General features: G+C 33.7%; 1 protein-coding gene across 1 annotated transcript in view; it reads right to left on the bottom strand.

Annotated features, from left to right (window-relative positions):
- The window catches only part of LOC128551268 (mucin-like protein), a 96,334-nt gene extending 86,149 nt beyond the window's left edge, over nt 1-10,185 (bottom strand). The window contains exon 1 of the mRNA XM_053532023.1: nt 10,015-10,185. Coding sequence (XP_053387998.1) covers nt 10,015-10,123 — 109 coding nt within the window. The 5' untranslated portion in view covers nt 10,124-10,185. The remainder of the gene's footprint in view (nt 1-10,014) is intronic.
- Between the last annotated feature and the right edge of the window lie 9,820 nt (nt 10,186-20,005).

Genomic DNA, 20,005 nt, shown 5'->3' with positions numbered 1-20,005 from the left:
CCGTATACAGCTGGCGTATATGAAACCAATTTTCAAAAAAAAACAAGGAAGAATATCCAACAGGGAAAGCCACGTTCAAAACACACAGCCTCTCCAAAGACACACATTAACAACCCTCGCACACAACACAGAAAATGAAACACCAAAGGACAAAACAAACAAATATAGGAAAACAGTGGGGCACCGCCTTGGAACGGTCAGTGGCAAAACCACCACTGGGGAGTATAAACCGGTTTATGGTGCACCTAACCTCACTCTTACCCCAACCATGTTCCAAAATTACAAGACAGTGTAAATAAAAATAATCCCCGTCAGGTGAAATCCTAACATACGTAAAGGCAACAGAAGGTATGTTATGTAAAACACAAAGATGCCCTTGTAAATATAATATAAAAATGCAGTCCTTAAGAACCTAATACGTATGTACTCAATGCCTTTGCAGAAGACAGAGCAACAAGGAAAACACCCTTAAGGGCCCGATGAAACAGGCCAGAAGACGGAAATCAAAATAGCTCAGTCCTAGTGGGATTTAAGAACTATTAATCATAGAGTCATCCACCTGATCCGTCAGACACAATCAAAGAGGAAAGCGTAGCGTCCAACTGTAAAAGGGTTGAACACCAAACATGCGGTGTGTCTCAAAACAGTTGGGTCATAACCTCTTTTCATAAAACGTTTAATTACTTTACTAAGTACAAATGGAAAATTGCCATGACCCAAAATCTTACGAAGTTTGTAAACCACATCCCCATAAAAAGCGGGTAAAACTTGCGTAAAATAAATCAAGCTCCCCTTAGGGATTATCTGGACTTACTTGATTTAAGATTTCAATGAACGTAACTTATTTATTACAAATAAGCTTCTTCAGCAGGGCTACCGTTATTATAAATTACGTAAATACTTTTCTAAATTTTACTATCGTAATTCAGATTTGGTTTCAAAATTCAATAGCAATTTAAAATCACTTCTGCGGGAAGGTATATCAAAACCCGCTTTTATGTGAAGATCAAATAAGTTCATGCCCTGGGGAAAATGTGACATTTTCTGTAGTGAAATTTGTCAACAAACAGACGATTTTTTTTTTTGAAAAAGTCAAAACCCACAGAATTTCACAAGCTAAAATATGTTGTATAGGCTACTCCTGGAAAGAGAATAATCTCTACTACCCATATATATATATATGCGTCAAAGTATTGGAAAAATATCTAGAAATATGAAAAAATCATAGAAATCAATTTCATGACTGTTAAATGCATGACTGTCTTATCATGCACTGCATATAACATAGATAGGTTACTTTTCCTTTCCACTGATATAACATGGACAGGAATAATGATTAGGAAAAACTCAATCAACAATTTTACTATATAATCAGAGTGTTTCCCCTGTGTAAAGAAGGCTTAGGGTAAGTCTCTATTTTATGTTCAAAAGTTGAAATCCACAAATACATATCCCTACGAAATTGCCGTTTTGACCAAAACCACGAAATTTCATGCCAACAAAAACTAGAGCTACCACTAAAGGTGGTGAATATACCCCCCGCATGCACTGACACAGTACATCGCAATTTCACGCACACAAGATTGCATAATTATGTGTACTGTATGTATATAGACTGTATGTAAACAGTATAGTAACAGAAAAACAAAGTCCCATAACTATGCAGAATATTTATCTAAAAGAACGTAACATGCACCATGCACAACTAGGGTTGGTACTGATCACTTGTGTGAAGATTCATTAAATTGTGTGCAAAGGTTCGGAAGATTATGCGCACACAAGATTGCATATGCAGACTGTATGTACATAGTATGTTAACAAGAAATAAAGTCACATAACTCTGCAATTTTTGTTGTTGAAAGAACCTAACATGCCCCATGCACAACTACTGTTGCTACTGATCACTTGTGTCAAGGGGATGAGGAGAGATGGTGCGCACAAGATTGTGTCTATGTATATAGTATAGTAACAAAAAACAAACTCCCGTAACTCTGCCAAAAAGTTTTTCTGAAAGAACCTAACATGTCCCATGCGCAACTACTTTTGTTACTGATCACTTGTGTGAAGTTTCATAAAATTGTGTCAAGGGGATGAGGAGAGATAATGCGCACAAGATTGTGTCTACGGACAGACGGACGGACGGACAGACAGATGGACGGACGGACGGACAGACAGACAACCTGAAACCAGTATACCCCCCCCCCCCCCTTACAACTTTGTTGTCGTGGGGTACAATAAATGATTTTACAGTATTTCTGATACAAAAATGTGGACAGCTTATTTTTGAGTGCGACCTATTTGTGAGCCCTTTTTCTGTAGTGAAATGGTTGCTTATTTTCAAAACCGGCCTTTTTTCGGGATTTCAAGTTATGTTTACTTCAGTTTTCCGTCATGAATTCTAATCAGTGGAGATTTTCACCCGAGGAAATGGTAATTACGATCAGAAATGTTCATGCCGACATCGGTAAATACAACTGTGTCATAAGTTGACCTAAACTGTAGGACAACTGGTTTATTATAATATTGAAATTGATTGATTACAATTTGAATCCCTTTCAATACTTGAAATGAGCACGGTTCTATATGAATATCAACTTTAAAATGTATTTTTATTCTCCAGCTATTTTTAATTCCAATCAGCGATTCGCATATGTACCACGTGACCGTCCAATATGTCATCGTACTGGTACAATATATTCCGTGTTTTTTTTAACAGTGCCACAATTTTTGTTCGAATCTCCATGTTATTCAAACGACAAAAACTGCTGATCGATCAAAACATCCACATGAATATAACATAGATGAACGCTGGATGCAATTGTAAAGATGGAAATGTGACCCGCGTCTGTCTGATAGCTTTCTTAGCGCACGCATTGGTTCGGTGGTAACAGTGTCTGCCTATGAAACAAGAGGTCGTGTTCTTGATCCACCGCTCATCAAAGTAAAATATTCCCGTGAGAGTCACGCGTACGGGTTTGTTACACATTGCGCGCCAAAACAAAACAGGGAATTAGAACAATAAATACGTTTATGCACGCTTTTACGCACGCACACATGCATACATACACATACTTTGATTGGTTTATTTTTGAACAAAGAAAAATATGCATTGGACAAGAATATCACGTAACGTTATACTGTACTATATAGTGATATACTAAATAGATAACATTTCTTTTATATGCGAATGATTTGAAACATATCAAAATTATTTCTTTTTTCCATTACTTTATATTGCGTTTCTAACGCTTGAGAGAATTTCTCTACTTATATTACAGACTACAAAATTATTTTTTGTAGATAAATATCTTGTCTTGTGCTCACTCACTATATAGCTTCATTTGTTTGTAATGTTTCTAACGAATCACGCAACACTGGAAACTTGACGAACTATACAATATCCAGTACTGAGTTTTCTTTCCCCTTTTAACAAGGCTGAGAGAGGTTACTGTTGATTTGTGACGTGTGTGTGTTTGTGCGTGTGTGCGTGTATGTGGAGAGTAAGCGGGGCCGGGTCGAATTTACGAGCAATTTAATTTTGTTCCGTGCATGACTCAGTCATTTTGAAAATATACTGGCTCTCTGTACACAGGATAACCAAACTCAATCTTTTCTTTGTATTTATTATACAATTTTCAAAGAAATCACCCCTCTTAAAACAGAAAAATACCAGTTTCCACCAAAGCATTACAATTCAATAAATACTGTACAGTGTTTATTTTTTTGTGCTGAGTTGTTATACAATATCTGAACTAATTATGATACAGAACTACATCAACATGTAAGGATAATATATTTTAGCATCTACTAAAACTGTGTAAATGACAAAAAAAAAGAAGAAATAACAAACATCTTACAAATTAATTCTTATATAAACAGACAATAAATTCTCCATTTTGTGTGTATGATTAGCTGAAATCAAGATTACCTTACAAACAAGACAAACATAATTATACAGCTTGGCTCTAATTTTGCATAACATATCAAAATCTTATTATCTCCCTTTTACAAAAATATTCATGATTTTTCAAATTAAACATTAGATGGATGGACAAAGAGGTAACTTTCTACATATTGTTGAAGTCACTGCAAGATTTTTTTGTTTGTAACTTTATTTGTTATTTATCCAAAGTTGAAGAGGTGAAATAGACATGTCATACATGCAAATGTGCTCCATTATATGCTTTGGAAAGAAATAAAACACATGGTCAATATTTGTTCTTTATTGCTTTGTTACTCTCGGTTTTCAAGCAGCAATTTCTGTTTTAAACAGCTGGTTAAAACCTTCTTAGTCGAGTAATTACTACTTAAGGTACAATGCAATAACTGGAAAGATGTTATGCTCACTAGTATCCACGGCATAAACTGTTGGACGCCCCTTTAAAAGACTAATATCAATGCAACAGAATACACTTATTTACTTTTTATATTCCGGATTGCAGTTATGCAAGCGTAATTTCCTTGCGTACGGAATCAAAAGCCCATGAAAGTCACTATTCTTTCTAATGTTTGTTCCCCGTTTTCGAGCGTATAGCTGAAAATAATCAAACCAATTTGTATTTTATTTATTTGTCTTTAGGATATAGTTCATCATTTCATTTACATCTCATACTTTAATTTACACATACCATGTCTCTACAATATTAGATGTGATAAAACCAATGCAAGATCATTTTAGAAAAGTTTTAAGAGGCGACTAAAACAAATGACATTTACCAACTTCCAAGTAAAATGTTTACAAAGTGTTAGAAAGGGCAAAATAAATCCAAAAGCAGCATTATGTTTACACCTGCATTTTTTTTCTGCATATTTTACTTTTGAAGAGAACAAAGATGTCACAAATAATCGTTTCTACGTGATATCACAGTTTTGTAAACATGTCAGTCAATTTAAATGATAATGTACCTCCTTGATTTATACCTGCAGTTGCGAATACCAAAATAAAGTGCTTAAGCGCAGCACACATTAATTTCGTATTTTATGCAAATACGTTTACTTCAATTTATGTCATCAATTCCAATCAGTAGGGATGGTTACCCCTAGCTGAAAAGATAAACGAAATACTTCAGTTATGATCAAGAGTAGTCAAACTGATATCGCTTCAATAAATTTGTAGTGATAATCTATGGCATTAGTTGACATAAACTGTAGTTCATCTGGTTTATTATAATGTTTAAGTTTATTTACTCTTTTTCGTAATAGTCTAAATTTTCAATAGTCTAAAGGAAGATGATCAACGTTTCAATTTCATATTCTACATACTTTTTTCTTCCAATCACCGATTTGCATTTGTACATGGCAGTCTAATGTATTTTTATTATACATTATACATACATAAATTCTGCAAACAAATACCATCTGTATTTCATCAGTAAATATGAAAAGGAGAAAAAAATCCGCTATGAACTGAGAATCCTGTCAACGTACCTGTCAAATATTCTCTACCTTAATTATCAAGTGTGATAGATTTGATGGTCTCCCTTACATCAGCTTAATCCTAGTCATAGCCAAAATCCAAATTTTAGCTCCGCAGATTTTGTAATGATCTTGATATTCAGTGAAATAAAGCTAGCATATTATTTCATAGAAAACAACATATTATCGTCTGCATTTTAATCGGTTGATAATTGTCTGGCTGTTTTTAATGTAAATCCTTTATGTTCATAAAATAATGTTATTTTGTATTCATATAACATCATGCTATAAAAATGTAGCATATGGTATTATAGAATTCGTGTAAAAGAAAATGAAAACATTTATATAAATGTATTTTCTTTTGTTTTGAAACTGCCCTCTTTAAGACGACAAACTGACATGGAAAACATATAAATGGCCTTTTCCGAAAGCTTGTTAACAATCTAGAAGGCACATTTATGACTGTATCTTCATGAAACTTGGTCCGACTGTTAATCTTGATGATCATTAGGTCAAGTTTGAATCTTGGTCATGTAGGGTCAAAAACAAGTCACTAGGTCAAATTAAAGGAAAAAGTAATTAACACTCTAGAGGCCACATTTATGAACATATCTTAATGAAACTTGGTCAGAATGTTAATATTAATGATCTTTAGGTAAATAGGCCAGGTGAGCGATACAGGACCTTCATGGGCCTCTTGTCAAATAACTATAAACTGCAAGGCATTTCCATAAAAATCAAGGGCAGAGGAAACCTTTTAATTATTATATCTAGCTTCTGAAGTTTCCTATCAGCATTGATATATGTGTATCATGAATCAGCAGTTATATCTGAGCTTTTGAAAATAGTTGTACACATTACTTATAAAACCAAAACAAAACAATTAGAAATGTGCAGTGGTACTTTGGTCGAAATAGCCTTACTTTACATACTCATGGGCTCGTGATATTTTAAACATATATATTTTTAGGTCAACGTTGGTTTTCTTAGATGAAAGAGGCCAGATGTTGCAGCTTGTCTGTTAATTTCTCCCCGCAATCAAATTTTACTGTTTACTAAATCTGCAAATACAATAAATCCTTTTTTTCAGAGGCTGTTTTTTATTCACTTTTTTCTCATATCACGATTCAATAGTATAAATAAATCAACTTTCAGTTGATCTAATAATGCTTTTTTCATGTTGATTCATATTATTCTCGAAAGTTGTATTAGGTGGAATAAAAAGCTTTCATTCCTTTCTCTTCTTTTCTTACTTTTTACGAGTATTTTATTCTAATAAGAAATTGATATATTTTTTACTTTTTTTTATTGAATTGTCTATTTATGATATATACAGTTCTGCACATGAACATTGTTAAAGTTAAAAACAGTTTTAAGAAATGCAACGGTTTTTAGTTTCTTGATTAAACTTTGATGAAAAATTGAAGCAAGACGCTTTTATCTTGTACCTTGTCATATTGTCTATAAAATAGAGAATACCTACATATTTGCTAATATGTTGTCATATTTGGGAAAACATTTATTTGCATCTATGAACATTTTCACTATATGCCTAATACAAGACTAGTGATGGTAATGTTTTTTAAAAAAAACTTAAAGCTAGGAGGTCTTCAGTTAGAAATATTCTTGCATCAAATTATAGCAGAAAAGATGATAAATACTGTCATAAATGCTGAAATATTCACAACTGCAAGAAACATTTGAAATTAACCATCGAAAATAGTTAGGAAACTATTATCAGGTTGAAAACAAAATTTCATTTATTGGGCTTTTTTCAAGGGAGACAACTTATTACTCCTACTATGATTCACCAGTTCAAATAACAAAACCTCTGACTGAAAATACTAACACTGCTATTGAGATAAGAGCCCTGTGTATGGGTGTTTTACACCTGGCACGCTAAAGAACCCGGGAAGCTTCTGGAATTGGAATGTCTTCTGTAACTTACATTACCCTCCCACTCAGCATTACTAATTCTTTTGAAGCACTCCCCTTATCGGTGACGACTATAAATAAGCGCATGCCATAAAATATTATTTAACATTGTGCTTTAGAATACGGGATATAATTTGAAAGTAGAACGTAACGTAAGGTAAATTAGAAATCATCATTTATAAATCTTGTTTACTTTCTGCGCGGGTTATATAAAACATGTTCATCTTATTACGGCTCAACATTTTTACTACGTTATTTACGCTTTAGATAGCATTTATATAATATAATTATAATGTAATACTAAAAGTTTCCCACAACACCAGAGATGCAATGATCCAGCAGTATTTTGTTGTCCGCCTTTTTGAAAGTCACGGACGGAAACTTGATCAGTAGAAATATTTGTGTCCTCGTCTCAAGGGTTAAATCCTTTAGATAAACCTTATCTGCAATTTGTTAAAAGCAGACATAAAGCCGTATTTACATTTTACGTTTCAAATTTCGTGTTACAATTTTTTTTTTGTAATGTCCTTTTGTATTACGTTATTCCTTTACAGATGGAAATTTGCAAATAGTCATCTTTTAAAAAGTCGGAAGCTTGCTTGAAGGAGAATCAAAGCAAGACAGCCCTAGATAGCACACTTCATGTCACAGAGGCTTAATTTACGAAAGCACATCTCAAATGTGTTTAGATATGAATCCATATTAAGTGGACTCTTTTTTGAAGTGTTTAAGGTTTATACTCGTAGAAAATATTTGCTCAGTTAAGAGCGCTGAAATTAACTTTACCATACAATTAAGTTGACACAGATCACATATGCATGTGCATTTGAAAATAATCAACATTTAAGAGGATATGGAGTTTTTAGTGTTGGAACATCATACACAAAAACAATACTTTGAAAATCAGGAAAATTTTAAAACACGATAAATATTTTTAATACATAAAGGGCACATTACTATATATCGGCTAGTCTAAGCAAATTCATTGTAAACATGATAAAAATTGACTATAACATTCTGTCTAAACGTCATAAGGACAAGTGAAATGGACGTGCTAGAGTGTTAATATAAATAACTCGTGGCGTTTTAGTCTGATTTAACCATACTTAAACGTTTTGGATAATTATTCCAACGTAAATAAAAATGACAATTTTGATGAATCAAGTTTCATAAATCTTTTCATAAATGTTCGATTTGGCTTATTATCGAACATGATCTAGATCCAATATCCACACGAAGATTTTCAAACCTTACCATGAGCTCAGGTGTTCTTAAACATCAACACTGATATAGAATATTTAAAACAAGCCACTTAACCGGTGTGTGATTGTGTGGTGGTGGTGGTGGTGGTGTGTGTGTGTGGGGGGGGGGGGGGGGGGGGGGGGGGGAGGAAGGTGAATGACTGTACTTCTGTACATCTGTACATTCAACTATGAAATATGTTTGCTATTTTTCCCATAATGTGGATTCTTCAAATGTAATCCTACAATTTAAAACAGAACAATAATCGAGAAAGTCATTAAACAAGACTAAGATGCTTTGTCTTATAAAGAAAACTTTAAGAAAGGAAACGATTTCAAGTTTTTGATTAAAAGGCTGCTTTCTGTTTTATTTTTACTTTATATTGCATTAAAGTGTTTTGTTGCTTCTATGGGGTTAACGCAATTTAAAAAAGAATATTTTGTTTATATACATAGTATTAAAATATCTGTGTGTTCTCCTAAGGTGAAAATATTAATATGTAGGAAAGTTCGAATTATTAATATATATATTTCCTCTCATTTTCGTTAATTGATAATTTTCGTCATATTAACTTGTCAGTAGCATTATCAAGTATAAATTGTTGTTATCTATGTAAAGTAAGATAAACCTCAATTTGAAACATTAGTAATTCAATAACTTCGGAGTTCATTACAAATGAAAAAATACCGTACAAAAGTGTCGGAAAGGGATGACTTCCTCTATGAGATAAATGTTTATCTTTTTTATCTTTAAAAAATCGATAATACATTATGTCTGAAAGGCCGACATTTGTAAAAGATAAAACAAACATTTACGGACAAATGTTCAATGTGTTTTAAATTCAAAAGTGTTATTTTTAACACTAATTTAGATACATAAATGCGCTCTGCAAATTTTAAACTAGACAGTGATTGCAAAACCTCTTTATTCCATACACAAAGCGTCATATTAGTACTTTCTTCAAATAGCATGTTTTTGTGTCCTTTATATCAGTTGTTACCAGTTTCAAAACATTCCTAATAATTGAAAGACAATACCGTTCCTAAATATCTCGAACATTCTAAAACAACGTCTGCATTATCAGTTTTATAAATAATTTACTGAATGAATGAGATGAGTCATCCCTTTTCAAACAAAAACAATCTTTACCGTACAGGAGACAGATTCTTTCAAACCGTTCGAAAATGTTGGTCTACATACATGATAAATATAAAATCTCAATATTTGAGTTTGATAGTTATATTTTGCATTACATAAATGTTAAAAAGAATCTAAAATAGTTCGTCCAAAACTGGAAAAAGAAACTGAAGATCGTCGTATATCATTGATGTTTGCATGTATTCAACTTAAAACACGTTAATAACAAAACAAAACATTTCGGCGGACAGTATACAAAACCCATAAAATAAGAACTTTTCTCACCGTTGTCCTTTCCTGCCACCTCGCCAAGCAGTAATATAAATGATAGCAATGCCGCCATTCGGGTGATTTTCATTCCAGTAAGCAGAAATTCGTTTGTTTGAGCGTTCATAAGTGTTATTCTGAACACAAAAGAGCTTTAGTAAGAACCATGAAATTATATTAATAATTTTTTACATTCTATAAAGACGACAAATCCTTATTTTTTTTTAAATTGTGCAGAACAGATTGTTCGCAAATATGAATATATGCGATCGTTACCACAGAACAATAATAAAATGCGGACCACTCTAAAGTCATGTCAACAGATAACGTTATCATAGCCAGCATAGTGGATATTTCAAAATATAATCGCGTTTTAACCATGTTAACCAAACATAGAAGAACGTTATTATTTTGCCCAAAGATTCATCTAGAAATTTGCAGAAGATGAAAATGTGCAACTAAAATAAAAGAAATGTCTGTGTTAGCTTCAATCTGTAATTTAAACGAGGAATAATTCGGTGTTTGCTTTGGAAAATTGACTACATTTTATATATAAATTTGTGTACACTGTTGGGTTGTATTTTTGTATGGCGTTTCGATATTCGATATTCTTCGGCCGATAGCATAGCTAATGCAAGTCTCTAGATTTCCTTTCGTGTCAGCAAAACCGAAAGCCGAAAAGTATTAATATGAAACTAAACAGAAGTTTCGGACTGTCATTATATATACGCTTAATAAAGATTTCAAAGTTCATAGTCTATTTTGTATTCACCTATAGCTTGAATTTATGTGTAGATCTGTTTGCTTTTTTACAATATCTATAAAAATAAAGAACGTTTACAATATGAACAAGAAGAAAGAACACTTATGTACAGTTTTTTTCCCCTAAATTAATCCAAAGATGCAAGATTGTTAATGTCCTTGTTCCTCGTACCAGACTTATAAATGATACGCCACCGTTTAATCAGTCAAACAGATAGGTCCTTTTATTTCAAGTTGATCTATTTAATTCTAATATAGTGGACCCGTAATAGGACTCGGCAATTTCCGTGCGGTTACGTATCATCCTTAACCGGACCATAAATATAGCTCAAAGCGCATTTTTTTTTTTGTAAAAATACGTAAACTTTTATTAACGGCATTTTAGACAACCCGCTAGGAACCTGGCATTCTAGTACATAAGAGCCTTAAAATAGCTTACTTTTTGAAATGATTTTAAAAAATCAAAAGAAGACATATCTGACGTTTTTAAGGCGTTGCTCTATTTATTTACGCGCCAATTAGCTGTCATAAGCTGAGATAATCAGTTACTCTACTTTGTATAGCTCTTATGATATGTATCTGTTATCGTTCATGTATCAGTGCAACTTGATTTTGTTTCTGAAAAAAATAGGGGCCTTTTTCCTTTGTTTTTTCATGAGCACAGAGTTTCAAAACCTTTTTCTTTCAGTTAAATTTCTTTAGAGAAGTGATGCACTAAAAGTATTTATTTCAGCACAGATCCTAGTTAAAAAGACGTTTTCCTTTTACATTTTGTCTGCCTTAAGCTAAATTACGCGAGAAATGCTTTGAAGATAATATTATGTTCGAATTTAATATTTCAAATTATTACATACCTGAAATAATTTCCCATTGGGTTTCAATGGACCGCGATCGTGCAATGTTTTTCCATATCATGACGTGGAACGTTTTCATATCGGACGTGGAATGTTTTATTAACGTTGTCTCGGAAAGAATCGCGTGAAGTCCATGGCGCCCACGCGCACGTTGCGACAACATGTTGACGTCATTTTTGTGGAAAATAATACTGCTCGTCAGATTCATTTGTTTATTGCATTTTCTGAGAAATTATTTTCGTATTTTTCTTGTCTTTCTTAACAGAACAATAATTTAGATATGAATTAATCATTTGAGAGTGGATATGTAATAAAAACGTTATCAACTTTGTATGTGAATATAATTATGCACTCGTTCATTCGCGGATAATATTGCGCTCCTAAAGTCGCGCAATATTACCGCCGCAGAACTTTTGCATATATCCGCATACAAAGTTAATAACCTATAAATATCAGTATCTGTGTGTGTGTGTGCGCGCGTGTGTGTGTGTGTGTGTGTGTGTGTGCGTATGTACGTGTGTACTAATGGCTGTTTCACTTGAGGCTTGACGTTATCGTTTGTTTATTTTTTTTAAATTTCATATATTGTTTATTATTGTCTCATCAATTTACAGATATCATAAATTCATATACACAATAACATTGATATATGCAAATGGTCATTCTTTTACATTCTTATACTATTGACAATATCTATTTCAGTGTAATACTATGTATACAAAATGGCAAGGAAACTAAACAGAAAATGTCGAAAACCAAACGAATATGGCTCGGTTTGATTGATTTCATTCATGGACGGTAGTGGAAATGCAAGCTTACAATTACTAATGAAATACATTAAAAAGATCTGACCAAACAATGTTACGCCACTTATCACCGTATCACATATGTGGTAGACTGATCACTACACTCGTATATATTTACACTGATTTAAAAGAGTTCTTCTTATAATTCTAGTTATTGTCTTGCAAATTAAGAATTTGGCTGATTGACACAACGAAATTTACTGTGTTACGGTGTTAAAATACCTGAATCTATTTCATTAACTCGTGCTTTACATTCCCACATCTTGTTATCAAGTTGTTATCTTGTTAACATTAGATAATTCTTGTTTGATATATGAATTATTCGACTACATCTGTAGTATTATTGTTACGGTCCGAACCCAATTGAAAAAAGGCGTCTTCCCTCTAAAGATATGTGATGAAGTTGCAAATAATTATCTTGTACAAAGTCTATCTTCGTATGTTATGATAAACACGTATGGGATCTATCATGGAATACATCTCTATAGTTAGATTTTTATCGAAAACTATGTTCGAATTACATAGCGTTAAATTTGCGCGATTTTATGAGACGCAGTATTACTCCGCGAAAGAAGGAATGTATATTGTTTAGGTTCAGTGTAAGTATAATAATATTTTAGTACATATGCGTCTACACATACTTCATGTAAAGATATATGAATTTGGTCTGTACGTTAATATGAGTATTTCCGTTAAAGAACTTTAAAGCGACAACACGCATTAAACCGACGTTACTAATGAGGTTACGCACCTTATACGAACTTTAAAAGCAAATATGGAATCAATTAGACGTTTGATTTTCCAATTTTACTGAATGTAGTTTATTTTTGCGCATATTATAAATCATAAATGCATAATACGCATCTAGTTAGCATGTTTACGAGGAAAGAAAAGAATTGGGAACAGGCAATTAAAGTGATAAGCCAGAACTTATAAGACAAATACCTAACACGTTTTGTCTGTCAAACTTAAACTTTGATAGCAATTTTGATAACTGCATTGTGTTTGAAAAGATCACCTTTTGACACCGTTGGTCGTCACACACATATGGCTGTATTGGCGGCTGCAATCTTTGAATTAGGTTTTTCTGTTGGACTTTAGCCTTTTCTTATCAAAATGGAAGGAAACGCATAAACCATGACTATTTCAACAAACTAAACTAAACGTTTTGCTAGTTAGTTACAATCAGGACTTACCTTTTTTTGTTAAAGAATGAAATATTTTAATTGGAAACGTGTCATGCCATCTGATCTTTTATCATTTCCGTTTCTTTTCTGTTTTAAAACTGAAGAAACCAACTCTCAGGGGGGCTAACCTGCTTTACGTTTGTATACCGTACGTACTAAGAAAACAAAGTACATCGACGACAGAAAATGAATGGTTTCTTCCACACAAAGACTTTGCCATCAGTTCTCAGTATTTTTCTCCAACCATAAGCCCAACTACCTTTCGCTGACTAACTTTGTAGGTGACGTTAACACTTTCGAAGCTGGGCGAAGTGTTCGAAAAATACTGAGAACTGGTTGCAGACGTTTTGTACGGAGGAAAGCACTCATTTTACTGTCTTCGAAGCTATTCATCTTATGAACATCCGTCAAGTACTAAGGAGATACAGGCAAAATGTCGTCTGAATCGGGACCTTTTTCTCCGTATGTATGGTATCCAGCAGTCACGTGACTAGGCCGCCCTGAACCCATATTATATAACTTTTCTTTGATGGAATTGCAACTCAAAAGGTAGACTAAGTATAATTCTTATAAGTGTTGAAGCTGTTAAACTAGATTGGGTAAATATGTTGGTTCTGTACAACATACGCTTGAAATAACTTCGAAAGAGACACTTCTAGCTATATAACTTATACTGCATCTATATTTCGATATGAATGAATCCAATTAAACCCTACTTAATGGAATTGTGCTAATCCTAGCTTTATTGTCTATTACATGTTTTACTGTTTATAATTCATCTTTCGACTAAGTCAAGGCAAAGTCTGAAACTTAAGCGGGAGGCCTGAACAAAGTCATATAAGTTCCACTCAGCTTTTAACATAATTTTATATAAACACAAGACTCCAGGAATATAGAACATGGAAAGAAACTCAAAGATTATCTTACCAGTGGTACCGCTTATTGTCATGACGCCTAGCAATATAAAAAACAAGCAGCACAACATTTCTATTTAATCCACCAGTTAAATATCCCAAAGAACTTATTTTAACATCCGTCTTTCCTTTCATTGTTCTCGATTAAAATTTCTTAAAAGATCAAAAAAATAATTGTATTTTTCCCAAATATCTTGCAATAATTTATTTTTTCTAAAATGTCATTAATATGAATACAGATGAAGTAAATTCACTATGGAGTAAAATAGTACGACACTAAGTTGAGTACAATGTGAACTATTATTTGAATTTGATTGTAGCAGATAGCGTTATCACGACCAGGTTGGTCGTCATGTTCTGTAGGCTTAAACACCGATGTTTAAATTCATGATTACAAATCAAATTGAAGAATTTAATCATCACTAGTTTAAATTTATCTTAAGTTTTCCGAAATTAAAATGTCAAAAGGATTGACAGCGGATATTTGAAATGAAAATGAAAGAAACCTTCACAATTTTCACTAAATCTTTAAATAAATTACAGATTACAGCTCGATATGCCCATACAGTTATATTTTGTCCGCAAAGGAGAAGAATTCTATAAGACATGTCTTTCATTCTTATCCTTTCCTGTTTTGTCTTCACTACAGTATGTCATATGTATAAATATATGTACTCTATTTTGGGAATGTATATGTTTAAACTTAATAAATATTAATTTTAAAACGGTATCAAAAATGAAATAAAACTATTTCCTGCTTTCCGTATTTAGATGATTAAAATTACCGACACAGTTACAAAACATTCTAAAGAATTATTATACCAGATTTATATAGCGCCATTTTCATGATCAATTTCACGTTCAAAGGCGCTTTACATAGTTCAAATGCAGCCACACAGGGCGCATAATTCATCCTCTACTAGTACAGACACAGAGCGATCTGACCAGAGGGACAGAGTGAGACAAAGCCCCCACGACAGAGAGATCAGAAATCAGATACAGGCTTGTCCGGCTAACTTAGCCTAGCTCGTTGCGAATAGACAGCCTGGTTCTTTAACGTGCCCAGTGTATAGCACTGATACACGCAAGGATTGCCTGGGTTCCTGACCAGTACACCTCTAGTTGGGTGGGAAACACTGAAAAGCGTTTCCGAAAATTCCCGAGTAGCTGCCGGGGATCGAACCCCCGACCTCAAGATTGGAAGGCCAGTGTGCAAACCACTGAGCTATCCGTCCACCAAGAAGAGACTGAATTTCAGTGCCCAAGTTCACGGCTTTTGTGACCGCTTATGTCCGTCGCCTGTCGTGTGTCAACAATTTCTAAAAAAAACTCTTCTTCTTCAAAACCGGTGAGCAGATTTACACCAAACTTTACAGGAATGATCCATTTGTTGTACCATTTTAATATTGCCCAAAGAACTGAAATCCATGCAGAATTCTTGTTGCATTCGGAACCGAGATGAACAACTTTAAAACAATATTCTTGTCCAACCAACACGTTCTAGAGATTTTGTACTTGGTATGTAGCATCATCTAGTCGTCCTCTACTAAGATTGTTCAAATTATCTCCCTAGGGTCAAATATGAGGGTCACAATGTTTACATAGACTTATATAGGGAAAATTTTAAAAATCGTTTTGTCCAAAACCACAGTACATAGGGCTTTGATATTTCTGAAACATTATTTTTTCATTAATGGTTAATACTACAGTAACTGCTGAATATACCTTTTACTTGTAAATTTAACTGGAGGCAATATGTGGTTAAATAGAAAATGTGCATTTAAATGGCTATTTAATATAAACCTTATACGTGTATGAAAGCCAGAAATACAGTACAGCTTTTCAAGCAACATTGCGGTGCACTGATGCACTGAATAGGTACATTTACTAAACGGCATGCTGCAACGCACTTTATGGTGAAAGATTTGGTTCCTCGTGGAAAGGTTACACTAAACGCAGAATTAAGTGCTAAATAATAGGTTTATATAACTTTTGCAATGGTCCATTGGAAGCATGAAATATTATCATGCAAATAATAAGAAGCTCGGTTCGAATGAGTCTGTTTCTGGTTGGTAATAGAAAGTGTGGTACTTTTTACATTCGCCTGCACCAGATTAAATGGAATTCCCCTATAAAATCGAATGGACTGAAAAAACAACAACAAAAAACAATATTTTTAAGGCTGTTACACAACACAAAAAGGCTGTGTTATGTTTAACTTAGTTAATAAAATCTATACATAGGCTTGTGCCTACTTCGCGATGCACAGCTATCTGGCTGTCTTTTTGCGTACTCTATCCTTCATGGAATCTACCCTTACCTTTCTTTTTTAGTTTGACCTAATCTTTTCACGACAGCTAGTGGACACAATTTATGACCCCTAGCATACACTTTAAAGGAAATATAGTACAATAGAATTGAATGTACGATTAATTGATAATGTGTTCATTTAGAATATTTATAAAATGTGTAATATATCTGGTCTGACATATGTTTGATTGTACTAGAAGAACCAGATTATGCATTCAGAACAGCCATATTATAATTGATGAATCACTTCACTTACTAGTGTAAATATGAAACGCCCAGCGTTATAATTTTGATAACTTACACGATGCTCACATGACTGTGTTTATATCAATTTAAGGACGCTCGCTACAGTTTCGTATTTTTTTTCTCAATAATAGATTTTGATGAAATGTTTTGATTAAAAGATCATGTTAAGATGTATTGAAAAATGAAATAAAAATACTAGGTCACCAGCTTTGTTTCAATTTAATTTGCCCCTAGATATGGTGCTATTTTAAACATTTTTCAAAATTCCTGTAATCCTAAAATATCTTTCAGTAAAGTACAATAATCAGCATAAATTTGATTATCTAAGCATTTTTATAACGGGAAACAATATATCTATTTGAAACATGCTCAGATAAATCAAAAGAACATGATTTTGTAAAGAAAGGATTACTTGTTCAGCAGACCCAAGGGCTATTTTTGCATATTTTTGTCAGTTTTAAGGTGGTACTTCTGCTATTTTATCGAGTTTCGCATCATAGAATTTAATCAAACTCTGCACATACCTTTGGTTATGTCTACTTAATCTAAAACAAAAAGAAAATTGATAGGTCACCCTATTAGATTTCGCTTAAATCAAATTACAACGAGATGGGGTGTGGCGGGTATTTATACAACGCAGGTTGGTACTAAATACTCTTTCAGTGTTTGAGCAAATGACTTATAAATATATATATATAATTATCAAAGGGCAGATTTCTTAATAAGCGGATTTTAAGGTGTTTCTGAAGCATTTTGATGGCATAGAACGCTGAAAGTTTACGGTACGGGTACGGTACGGGATTAGAAACAGCTGTGACTCAATGCAGAGTTTGAGCGCTGGTATAAATAACAGACTCCAGTATATGTCGGATTGAAGCAATTTGGACTAAAAGTACTTTAAATGTATATATTTTGTAACTATGGTGATACTTACCCTAACCTTTAGTCAGTATATTATACATTTTAAACATTGAATGCATGCGAACATACAATAATTTGCGAATTTTTGCAGTACGCGACATTAGATAATTACTTCCGAGCACGCGCAGAAGACCGCACCAAGTCTGCAGTGAGCTACATCGATTAGAAACACAACCAAATTAGCACGGTGTTGGGGTAAATATCGACTCGTCCGGAAAAACTGTAGCGAGTGTCTTTAATGACTGTCCCTGTTACTAGATACTCCCGGTTGATCATGATGTTATCAATACTTCTATATAAGTCAGACTACCAAGCGCCTTACTTTTGAAGTCACAACTAAGCAAGCTACAAGACAAAACTGCACTCCCTCTGTCCTTTTTTGTAGGAGTTACGGAAAAGCACCAATGAGTCTTACACTTTATAAGCCATCGCACCATCAAATAGGAAAGCGTAGCGACTAACTGTGGAGAGGCCTATCATCAACCATGTACTGTGCTGAATTCTTTGCATTGTACCCTCTTCCGACAAATTTTGACACAATCTACAAATATGTGATTAAAATAAAAATTACTTTTAATATTCCGAATTTTATAAACTGTATCTCTATAGTATACCGTGTGTGTAAGACGAAGGTTTGAAAGTGTTTAACGGCTCGTGCTCTATTTCTTTAACAGACCTTTAGAAAATCAAATTTTAAATCAAAATACTTATATATACTCGTAAGAGGTTAAGTAGAACATAAATTCAATTAAAAAGAGGTTTTTAACTTAGAGTATAAAATAGTTTTATTAATATTTAAAATGTCATATCCTTTTAAGAAATCTCATTTTATGCTGATTTTGCTTCCGATGCAGTGTTCTGTTGATATTCCTTGATCGATTTTCCCCTCTTAAGTAACTAACTGTTATGTAGAGACCGTACCATAGCTCTTCGCATTCCTCGATTTTTCAAAAAAAGTGGTTTTTACAAGAGCACCGGTTACGATTAAAAATGTAAACAACGGACTCTGTCTTTAAATTATTTGAATGAATGAATGATCGTCGATCTTAGTCATAATACTGATTGACAGTGAATGCTAATGACTCCATGTGTTGCAGAAAGGTATTTAGTTTGTAACTGTAATGTCCTATTAATTGATATCCTGTCGAAACTGGTAAAGTAATTGCTTATATTTGGACAAAGCCCACTGTCTTTGCCGTTCACCAGCTGCTAAAAAGGCAAATATATAAGATTCAGTGTAAGTTATATTTCACTGGTACTACCAGTTAGTAAGTTCATACTCTAAAAAACACGCCAGAGAAATTTTGGCAGTTTTGACCGATAAAAACGTTTGCAGCATTAGATTATATTATTTCTTTACACGAAAATTGCAGTTAGGTAACAAAGCGAATACGCCGTTAATCTGGAGTAGGCTATGGAAGCCCTGGAGGGACAATTGATTTCCGTACTTCCCACTTCTGACTTCTAATTTTTGCACTTCTCACTTCCTACTTCCTACTTCTAACTTCAACACTTCTGACTTCTAACTTCCGCACTTCTGACTTCCAACTTCCTGACTTTCGACTTCTGATTTCCAACTTCCGCACTTCTGACTTCCAACTTCCTGACTTCTTACTTCCGACTTCAAACTTCCACACTTCTTACTTCCGACTTCCAAAGAGAGAAAGTTGGAAGTCAGAAGTGCGGAAGTTGGAAGTCGGAAGTCAGGAAGTTAGAAGTGTGGAAGTTAGAAGTCAGAAGTGCGGAAGTGAGAAGAGGGAAGTAAGAAGTCAAGAAGTCGGAAGTAAGAAGTGTGGAAGTTGGAAATCAGAAGTCGAAAGTCAGGAAGTTAGAAGTCAGAAGTACGGAAGTTAGAAGTCAGAAGTGCGGAAGTTAGAAGAGGGAAGTAAGAAGTCAAAAAGTCGGAAGTAAGAAGTGTTGAAGTTGGAAATCAGAAGTCGAAAGTCAGGAAGTTGGAAGTTAGAAGTGCGGAAGTTAGAAGTCAGAAGTGCGGAAGTTAGAAGAAGGAT

The sequence above is a fragment of the Mercenaria mercenaria genome, chromosome 19 (assembly GCF_021730395.1).
Source record: "Mercenaria mercenaria strain notata chromosome 19, MADL_Memer_1, whole genome shotgun sequence".
Classification (NCBI taxonomy): Eukaryota; Metazoa; Mollusca; class Bivalvia; order Venerida; family Veneridae; genus Mercenaria; species Mercenaria mercenaria.
This window is presented reverse-complemented; position numbering and strand designations above follow the sequence as displayed.